General features: G+C 42.6%; 1 protein-coding gene across 5 annotated transcripts in view; it reads left to right on the forward strand.

Moving 5' to 3' along the window:
* PHAF1 (phagosome assembly factor 1) overlaps positions 1-2,542 on the forward strand; it is a 53,637-nt gene extending 51,095 nt beyond the window's left edge. For 4 of the 5 annotated variants that reach the window (XM_065566974.1, XM_065566973.1, XM_065566972.1 and 1 more), the window contains 2 exons: positions 439-883; positions 2,303-2,542. In XM_065566974.1, the coding sequence (XP_065423046.1) occupies positions 439-528 (90 nt within the window). In that variant the 3' untranslated portion in view covers positions 529-883; positions 2,303-2,542. The remainder of the gene's footprint in view (positions 1-438; positions 884-2,302) is intronic. The other variant, XM_065566975.1, reaches the window with a different exon arrangement.
* The last annotated feature ends 8,348 nt before the right edge of the window (positions 2,543-10,890 follow it).

The following is a 10,890-nucleotide window of genomic DNA, read 5'->3' on the forward strand; positions in this document are numbered from 1 at the left end:
TTCCTGTATACCTATGCGAGCCAGCATTCGAGAGCAGCTGTAATATCAGGGAACATGGTACAAGTGGGACATTTACCAACCCTCTCCCCAGGTTTAATCCCTCTCTTGTGTTTAAGGCTGGTGCATCTGCCTTGTCATCCATGACTCATGCTATTGAGAGACATGCTTAGTTATCACTAAATGCTTTTGGGTGGTGGTGAGTGCCCGTGTTAAACAAGTGTGACTCTAAATGACGCCCGGAAATTTAGTAGTAATTTTTTAGAATTGGCAAAGATCTTTAAGTGTTTTAATTCCACCTATCAGTTGCTTAATTTTTTTTTTATAGCTCTACATTCAAGCATATAAATGCTGTAACTGTGTCACTGGCAACTTTCTGAGTTCCCTTTGGCTTATGGGATTTTTTTTTAATTTCTCTTTTTCTATGCCCTCCTTTTGCAGGTGATGCAGAATAATCACATAGCATCTGTTACTTTGTACGGCCCAGCAAGGCCCAGCAGCCAGTTGAGAACTTCGGACCTTCCTCAATGAAGCATCACCTTCAAAATCAGCTAATCTAAATGCTACAAAACTAGTACAGCGTGCCTTGATTTACTGCCACTTATATGGAAAGCATGGTATGATTTTTTTTCAAAATAAAATTCCTCCCGTCCATGCGCGGTGCGGAGGGGAAATTCTCTCAACCCTTCATCATAAGGCATGGAACTAGTGATGGAGGAAAGCAGCTAGATGCCTGTGTTGTCATTTTACTCCTCTCGGTTGGCCGTCTCCTGCACAGCACAGACCCGAAGAGACTGTCTATCCTTCCTGAGCTGGCAGAAGGAGCATTAATGACTGCAAGAATTAGAAGCACAAACTTTCTGAGCCTTGGAGCATCTGGAAACAGGTATTGATATTAGTCTGTGTTACTGTATTGATGTGGTGGTCCTATTTTAAGAAACCAAGTATATATACATACATTATATATATATAAATACATATATATATACACACACACACAAATATAAACACATGGATATTTCTGTGGCTTAAGACATGGTACCAAGTGTGACAAGGGTGTATATATGTCCATGATTTCAGGCACCACATCTTTGTGTAACTTCAGAACAAGCAAGTAGCATGTGCATAATACTTGGTTGTGTAACATTTGCACTACATACACTTTAATGACTTGATAAACATTATCTTCACTGAGGAGCATCTGTGTACGGGGTGTGATGGTTATTTAATGTACGCTGCGCATTAAGCTTATTTATGTGGTGGATTGATGAATAGTCCACCTTCCTGCACTAATATTTACTTGACATGCTGAAGCAATTGTTTTTCTGCCATGCCTGGTTTACTAACTTTTTTTCCATATGCCGTTTCCCAAAAAAACCCCAAAATCTGGAAGAGATTATTTCTGTGATTGAAAGAGGTTTTTCTTTGATACCATTTTTCTTCGTACTTAAAAAGAAAAAGAAAATCCATCCCGTAAAAGAAAATGCAGTTGCCTCATCTACAAATGTACTGGAATATGTTTGTTCCAAACCCTAGCTCCTCCCCATTTCCTGTAGAAAAGGAGAAAGGAAAGAGAATTTGTAGTGAGTATGTAGATTATTGAAAGAAAAATTCCCCAACTTCTTCAGCACCAAGAAACCTCTTCCCATGTCTTCTGAACTATAACTTTTATTTAATGCCAAAGTTTTAGCCAAAGACATCCTCAATCTAGTTTCACCATCTCTGTATATATAATCTAACTGCACACCCCACCCCCAGGAAACAGGATATAGGCTTTTCTCTAGTCAGGAAATGCTGCTCACTGCATTTTATCTCAAGTGGATGCTTTGGGTTTGTAGTTCTCTTACAGTCTTATTGGAGAAAATAGTGTGTGTTCTTTGAAATATTAACCCTTTTTAAAAATGGAAAAGAGAAATGTATAATTTTGTCCCATTTTTAATATTTTGGTGTAGCAACTTGTGATACATAGACAACGATTTTGTGAGTTTTACAATGTGTGTACAGATTTTGTAAATATGACATTTTTGTAATTTTAACACCATGTACAGTGTAATCCTGTATAGTTTATCGATGAATGGGAGATAGGAAATAGAATGTTAACTAGTGTTTTGGATCCTGGACCAGTAGCAGGGATAAATGTGATTTGGGGTGTGTGGGTGTGTGTGTGTGTGTTTGTGCGTACGATATTCTTTGCCATTTAGTCTTCCTGTATACTGTGACATTCTAGAGTGTTTTACTAAAACAAAAAAGCCCCACTGAGAATCTATCTAAGGAAAAAGTTACTGTTTACCTTCGTTATTCTTAGGTGTTACTCCTGTTGAATTCCTGTTCAATCTGTGCTGTTTCCTGTGATCATTGCTTGCTGAGAAAATTCTACACCTCAATCTATTTCCTTGTTTCCTCTCTAATTTTCATTTTGGTTTACATAGCCCTTCTGTAAATTAAACAGAATACATAATGAGCATGTACACTGAAAGACAAATAAAATACGACTCTCAGTTACTGTTTTGTGTTGCATACAGTTGCTGGGTGTTTTTGTAATAAAGTGGTGAATGCTTCTGCTTTATTTCATATCATTTACTTATTATATGCAGGATAATTTTACCAGGGAGTTGGAAATAAAGATTCCAGGGTTCTGCTCCAGTCTCTAGCACTGGCTTGTGTAAACTTGGACGAGTCACTTAAACTAGCTGCGCTTTAGTTTACCCTTATGAAAATGTGTTTATTTCAGAACTTAGCTACCTCACAGAGTTTTGAAACGTGTTTATAGAGCACTTCAAGATAGTTGAATAAAAGGTGCTGTATAAATTCATGTATGTTCCTAAATATAAAGCTAAAATATGATTGCTTATTATTAGTTAACTTTCTTAAATCTTTTTTGAAAATTGACCTGCATGAGACTCCAAGTTCTGTCCTGGGGCGGGGGGATGTTAGCAATATTCTCACCATCTGATAGAGAAATATAGACTTTCGCTCTTCCATGGCACATCCTTCTGAAAGGGATGGAAGCATCCTTCTGCCAACCTGACATGTCTCAGGAGACGTGCTGCCTGCCTGGAGCCCACATCCCAGATGTTACAGAAAGTTTGCCGAGGCTCATCTGTTGCTCTAACCACTACCCCATGCTGTTCATCCGCATGAGTAGATATTGCCTAGTTTGACCCCAAGCAGATCAGCAGTGATACAGTGCTCTGGGAGCAAGGGGGAGGGGAGGACACAGGCTGTGTTCTCATCCATCCTCATGGTTGAGTGTAAGGGCCCATGCGGGAATACGCACATCCTGGATATGAATGCATGGCTGCACAGATGATGTCAACGGGAGGAGTCGGCTTCTTTGACCATGGGACGCTGTTCCGAGAAGATCTGCTGGGAAGAGATGGAGTCCACCTGACTAAAAAGGGGAAAGCATCTTTGCTCACCAACTTGCCAGCCTAATGAGGAGGATTTTAAACTAGATTAAAAGGGGGCAGGTGGCAGCAGACCACAGGTAAGCATAAAAAAACTACCATAAACAGAAGGGTAGATGTTTGGGGGAGGGAGCACAGAAAACTACATTATAGTTGTGCCACTGCACCCCATATTCATCATAGTTGTATAATTATACATCTGGTACGAGATATGTCTTGTGAGGTATCATTGGAAAAGTTATGATTTGCTGAATATGATTATCCTATTTGTGTGCATGTATAATTTTTTTTATCTAAAGTTATGAATATTGACTATCTATCTGTATTTCAAATGTGGTTACACCTGGGTGACACCCACTAGGCGAAGTGCTTCCACTCTAGACAGCTGGTTATAAAGGGCCTGTTCAGAGTAATGAACCATCAGGGGAAACAATAGGCCTTAGGAGAAGCATATGGCCCACCTGGTTAGCCTTCCTGTACATGTTTCAGCCAGCCTGTGAGTAATGGCTGCTATGACACAGCAGGGCATGCTAGGTCATGTGACCAGACCACATGACACTAAACTCCATTTTGGTACCTGTATTTTTCCACAAGCTGGACTGGAAACTGAGTTTGGAACAAAGGGTTCCCACCATATGGAAAAGCCGTATAAGGTGAGGTGTGACATTATCTCTTGGTCTCACTTCCCACATGAGAACTCCTGGAACCTGAGGAACAGAGACTGAACTGGGGGAAGTGCTGGACCCAGGCTAAAGGTATTTCTAGCCTGTGTGGACTTCTTGTATCATCAGTCAGGATTTGAATTAGCAATTTCTCACCCGATCTAGTATTTTAGGCTTAGTTTGCGGTTTTGTTTATTTGCTAGGTAATCTGCTTTGATCTGTTTGCTGTCATTTATAATCACTTAAAATTTATCTTTCTGTAGTTAATAAACTTGCTTTATGCTTGATCTAAACCAGTGTGCCTTTAAGAGAAGCGTCTGGGGAAAATCTCCGCTCTGTGAGCAATGGCTGTTGCATATCTTTCCCACATTGAGGGAAAGGCGAACTTTATTAATGCGCTCACATTGTACAGATCCCTATGCACTGTAAGACAGTATAATTCTGAGTTTATACTCAGGGAGCTGGGAAATTGGCTGCCTGTCTTTGAGTGGCTTAGGTAAAGCACTCAGGTAACTCAGGTGGGTGTGTGACACCACCTGTTGTCGTGTTGGGTGATACAGCCAACTTTTCCAGGCCCTATCTCCAATGAAGCAGTGTGAGCAGGGCCAGCCCAGCTGGGTGGTTTAGAGGGGCGTAGAGGTTCCCACAGCTTCCAAACTGCACCCCAGGGGTGACAATCCCCATCACAATGGTCATAAGCCACAACAGGGAAATCAGTGGGAGAAACTGCTCAATGTCTTACATGTCTATACGCAAATGCTAGTATGAGGAATAAACAGAAAGAAATAGAAATAAATATTAGTACATAACCTACATTTTTACTTAATTGGCATCACACAGACTGGATGGGATAAATCTCCTGACTGGAATATTGGTATAGCGGTGTATAGCTTGTTTAGGAAGCACAGAGAGAAGGGGTTACATTATACATGAATATATACACTTGGTCTGAGGCCCAGAAGGAAGTGGGAGGCAGACCAGTTAGAGAGTCTCTAGTAAAGATAAAAGGGCTAAAAAAAAAAGGTGGGGGGGGAGGATAATATGACAGGGGTCTATTATAGACCACCAAATCAGGAAAAGGAGGTTGATGAGATATTGCTAGAAAAAAATAACAGAAATACCCAAAATATACAATGTAGTAGTAATGGGGGACTTTAACTGCCAGTCATCTGTTGGAAACAATAAGGCAAAACACAGAATTTCCAATAAGTTCTTGGAATGTATTGGGGACAACTTTTTATTTCAGAAGATGGAGGAAGTAACCAGGGGGACAGCCATTTTAGACTTGATTCTGACCACCAGGGAGGAATCAGTAGCGAATCTGAAGGTGGAAGGCAATTTGGGTGAAAGTGATCTTGAAATGACAGATTTCATGATTCTAAGGAAAGGAAGGAGTGAGAGTAGCAGAATAGGGACAATGGACTTCCAAAAAGCAGACTTGAACAGACTCCGAGAACTGGTAGGTTAGGTTCCATGGGAAGAAAATCTAAGGAAAATAGGAGTTCAGGAGAGCTGGCAGTTTCTCAAGGCGGCAGTATTAAAGGCACAACTGCAAACGATCCTGAAGGAAAGAGGAAGGAATAGTAAGAGGCCAGTACAGGTTCATCAGGAATGCTTTTAATGACCTGATCTGCAGGCTGAGGGATCTGCTATAGAGAAGCTCACACCAAATAGTTAAAATGAGTGGGGATGGGGACAGCAACTTGTCTTTCTTGGCTTTATCAGGCGCCTGCCGCTGATCAGCTGAGTTGAGGATGTTTGGCTGGAGGGGAAGAGAGGGGCCTTAAAAATGGTGTGAGGGAGGCGAAAAATGAAGCAGTTTTCCTTTGTAACCCTTTTCTCTTTAAAATCTGTTTCTTTATTTGCTGCTGTTTGTCTTAGGCCAAAAGATGCTTGTCCCTAAAGTAGGTGCATTACGGGAGATGGCATGGCATCTGGTCATAATTTATCTTCTGGTGTGCAAGGTATATGGGGATTGGAGCTTCTGGCAGTTCTGACTCACCTAGAGGGGGTGTCTGTGGTCCCTGAGCGCTGGACAGCATCTGGATGGCTGTGCTGCAGAAAACAGCTACATCCTAAATGTGTATCAAAGTCCATCTCGTGCTTCGCTCTCTCTGGAGCCATTTATGCCTTTACACAGACCTTGCACTCTCTGGCCTCCACAGCACACTGCTGCTTATGAGGTATAAATTAGCCCCTTCTTTTATTTATTTTGCCAAATAGAAAATGTATACAACTAATGTGAAATACAATCTTATTTCTCTAATCAATCAGTTCCCAAGTGCAGCTCTCTCCAGCATGTGTTGCTGCCTCGTTTCATGAGTAGCCCTTTTGCCTGACTTGTGTGTAGCAACTCCCACAGTGCTGACCTTTTCCCAATTCCCTCTCTATAAAGCTGATCCTTCTGTCCTCCTTATCAGATATGGGACCAAATCCTACTCTCCTTACTTCTGCAAGCAGCCCATTGACTTCACTAGACTACTCACATGAGTAAGACAAGCAGGGTTAATAGATCTGGGTGCACTCTGTTTCCAGCAATGTGCTTCCCATCAGGAAAACCCAACTTTCTGTTGCCGAGAACCATTTTACCTCTAGTTCTAAACCGATTTCATGCTGAAAGGAATAGTCAGGCAGTGTGTTCTAACTGATAAATGCACTAATTGCTCCCATTTCAGAATTGCATAAATCTTTCCTACAGCTCGGCATCATGGTCAGATGGTGATTCATCATTATCAGAGCCTGGTTCAAAAGACAAAGATTCCAGCTGGCATTTTCAAAGGGAGCCTATGCATGTTGGCTCCCAACTCCTATTGGAATTCAATGGAATTTGGCCACCTAACTCATTTAGGCTCTTTTGCAAATCCAAGCCTGCCTTCCGTATCAAGATTTTATGCTTGCCTGAGCAGTCCACGAACTGTGCACAAGCATAAGCTTGCACAGCTGAAGTCTTGCCTTTGGATCTGCCCTAGACTGCTCTTTAATCTAAAGTTTTTTTGCTCTAGAATATGAAGACTAGCTCCAAGACACCATTTAATGTAGCAAAAGCACTTACAGATTAATGACATTTTACAGCTCTTTAGTAGAGGAATTTTTTGCTAATCTTTTATTGAAAAAGCTGTTCTTTGTAACACCGTTTAGTCTAGTGCTTGAAATTGAGGGTTATCACTTTTTATAAGCACCAGTATTGCATCTTATGCACTGAGACAAATACTCTTCTTTATTGTGGTGCGATCACATGGGCTTTTCACCAAGTCAGAGCAAAATATCATGGTTCTGTGTGGTGGAAGCCCAAATAGTGAGGTAATTTCAATAAAATACAATACAGCTCCATTCCAAGTCACTCCCTTCATGTAAACTACATTCCAAGATGCTTCAGAGTTAAATATAATCACCTAAAATAAGGAAGAAAGGGGAAAGGAAGGTAGAAACGTTGTCTTTGGTGTTGAAACAGGACAAAGAGCGGATGAGATAGAGGGGCTTTGATCAATCCCAAGCCATAACTGATTCACGTGATGAAATGTACACCTGTGCAAATGGCCTGCAGGAAACCTATGCATTATTTCGAGGACTCGAGTGTGACTTAAGTGATGCATCATTCTCTCTCTGCTGTACCTGAGTGAATTTCAGCCACAAGGAATGTAAAGCCGCTTCCCAGCTGTTAACCTGGTTCCACATCCCCAATTGACAGTAATCCATCCTTTATTCAGCAGCAAACTATTTCTTTTGATGGGTCACAACCATATCCTCCCATGGTCTGCACTATTTTAAAGGCAAGGTGCCATTTCCCTTACAGACTGACCCGTTTGAAAGTGGGGTTAAAACATTAAACCTCTGCTTTTGGGTCAAAACATGTGCCCTAAATTTAATTATTCTTTCCCCCCCAGGTCTACATACGTGTGTACATATGCACACTCAGTTTAACCATTTTAAAGCACTGTGTATGATTACAGTCTTGGAATCTACTGTAAGGGTTCTAAAAATTCCAATCTAGATTGGAATTTCTTGACTGGATCAGTATGATCAGTTTCATTCCATGATTAATGCACTTCACAGAGAATTTTCCATGTGTTTTGTTTTTTTTTTTTATAGGCATCCCAAATGTTATGGGTAAGGCTACGATTAAGTCATGGAATCCGTGACTTCGCTTGACCTCCGTGGCATTTTCTGCCCTGGGGCTGGAGCTTCCAGACCCCGCCTTGGTGGGGGGGACCCCGCCGCTGCCCAGCCGCAGCGGTGGGGGATCCGGGAGCCCCAGCAGCAGTGGGTGCTGAACCCACCTACGCCTTTTGTCAGGGATATTTTTAGTGAAAGTCAGGGAAAGGTCATGGGCTTCCAAGAATTTCTGTTTATTGCCTGTGACCTGTCCATGATTTACTAAAAATATCCGTGACACAAACTTAGCCTTAGTTATGGGTGATATTCGGGGTGAGACACCAGCTTATCAAAGTGGAGCTTGATACTCTGAACGGTGGTTTCCCTGCTGCTAAGTTACCCTGAGAAAGCCAAGTCCTGAGGTTGCGTCTACACTTCAAGCTGAGGGTGTCATTCCCAGCACAGGAGACGCGCCTGCACTAGCTGGGATGGAGCTAGTGTGCTAAAAATACAACTTAGCTGGTGTGGCAGAAGGGGCTCACTGCTCTGAGTGTATACTTAGCATCTTGGGTAGTATGTCCCCTCCTATTGCTCGTCCCATCACAGCTACACTGGTTTTCCTATGCTAACTGGATCAGAGCTAACATAAGTACGTCTACTTGAGATGGGACTCACACCCCACCTCGGTGTAGACATCTGACACCTGTGCTGATGTAACTAAACGGCTTTCACTACATCAGTGCAAACTCCTAATGTAGAGACACTATACCAGGTTAGCTTAATTCAATAAATTACCAAATTAAACAGGTTTAAATGGGTTTTTTAATCCATTTAAGGGGTTCTATAATGGGAGTTTGTACAGATGTAATAAAATCAGTTTAGACTGGTGGAACAAGCCCACTCCAGGCCAACCCTTGCTTGCTTTAACCCACTCCCACTTTTGTCTGTGTCAGGATTGGAGCCCCAATGTGCTAGGCCCCATACCAGCAGGGTTTCCCCACTTCTCTCACATGTGAGTCTCTGGTAGTCTCCCTCCCAGCCCCACTTCCACTGTCCCTTCCTATGTCACTCCCTTGTCTCCTAAGCAGTTCTTGTTGTGGCCACTCTTAAGTCACTTCGACCCTACTGTTCTTTGGGATCTTACTGCCACCAGGTCCATGCTGCCCTCCTGTCTTAAAGAGGGGGTGTGGGAGTGGCTCACCTGGACGCTGGCAGGCTCCCTAGGGTCTTGACATCCCCCCGGGACATGCATCAACTTGGTTCTTCCATTGGCCTGGTGGCTGACCTCGCCAAAGGGGGACAGGAAGGAGCTGTTAGACACAGTCCATGAGCCTAGTGGGGGGTGAGTTGAAGGGACAGTGTTAGGCAGTATAGAACCAAAGGAGAAGCTATGAGTGAGTGGTGGTCTTCAAAGGACTCCAGTAAAAGCAGTTCCTGATTGTATTTCCTCAGTTCCCTTTACTGTTTGCTGCCTAAACCCAGCAGCACTTTGCTAGTGCCTGAGGCTGACACACATTTGCATTGCATTCAGCTTGCACAATGGACATAAACAGCAGAAGTAGTGAAAAGCAAGTTCGATTTTACAAGTCCTGCCATTTTTATTGTTTAATGTAGTGTTAGTAACATACCGAAGGAAGCTTGCTGGGCTGGTTTTCAAAACCTGAAGCAGATGCCAGTTGAGGTGCTCAGGTTCTCTGAAAATGGGGCCACAGAGGTTTTAGGTTTAAATGATTTTTTTTTAACCTGATTGTCCTTTTTATACTCTCCAGAGGCTGCTCTGTTCTATCTGCTTGAGACAGACCAGCAGTTAGAAAATAGGCAATAGACACCAAGCAGAGAATAACACCAGCTCGCTTCAGAAACTTCTCTGGCTTTCTTTTGTATGACATCTAAGCAACCATCAACACAACCCAGTGCTAGATCTTGGCATGCGCCTCCACATCCAGTTTACAACCCTGGAGACAGGCAGACTTAGAGGTGCTGAATGTGGAGTCCAATCCCACTCCGCTCACTAAACAAGCCCCACCTGGATACTTACGTATAGTGTGAAAATGGTTGGTCTGTGTGTGGATCCCTGAGACTCAATAAAACCCTTTGTACTATATTAACTTCAGATGTTTGCCTTGGTCTCGTGGAAGTCAGCTTGCATCCCTTGCTACTGTTAGAACAACCTCTCACCGTATTCTTCATTCCTTGCCAAGAGTCATGCCTGGCTTCAAACGTGTGGGGAAAGGCTTTGTTGGTGCATTCAGTCCATTTTCAGAGACCCAGGTGGCTTTTAGTAAAACAAAGCCATGTTGAAAGTTTAATTTTGGATGGTGTTTTGGACAAGTTTGTTGTCTTTCACCATGTGTGTGTTTTTTAATTTACTCTTTGCCATTCGTTTTGCTTGGAGAGGGAAAGTGGCAGGGCCAGTTTCTGATTCTTGTGCACATCATGCACCTTGTGGGGGAGGGAGTTAGGGCTCCAGCACTTCAGGAGAACACCAGAAAGAAGCTGGCTTCATGGGAAACTTATGTTCAAACTTGTGTGCCTGACGTTACGCACCTTAAATCAATATTTAGGCACCTAAGGAAAATGGCCTCCTTTCGGAAGTTGCTGAACATCTCTGAACTCCTCTTAGTTTCTGTGGGAGTTGTGGATGCTCAACAGCTCTGGAAACTGAGCCAAACTTAAGCACCTAAATATGGATTTTAGGTAGATTCACTAGCTTAAAAACTTTGAGGCACACG

This window comes from Chrysemys picta, chromosome 14 (assembly GCF_011386835.1).
Source record: "Chrysemys picta bellii isolate R12L10 chromosome 14, ASM1138683v2, whole genome shotgun sequence".
In the NCBI taxonomy this organism is placed as follows: Eukaryota; Metazoa; Chordata; order Testudines; family Emydidae; genus Chrysemys; species Chrysemys picta.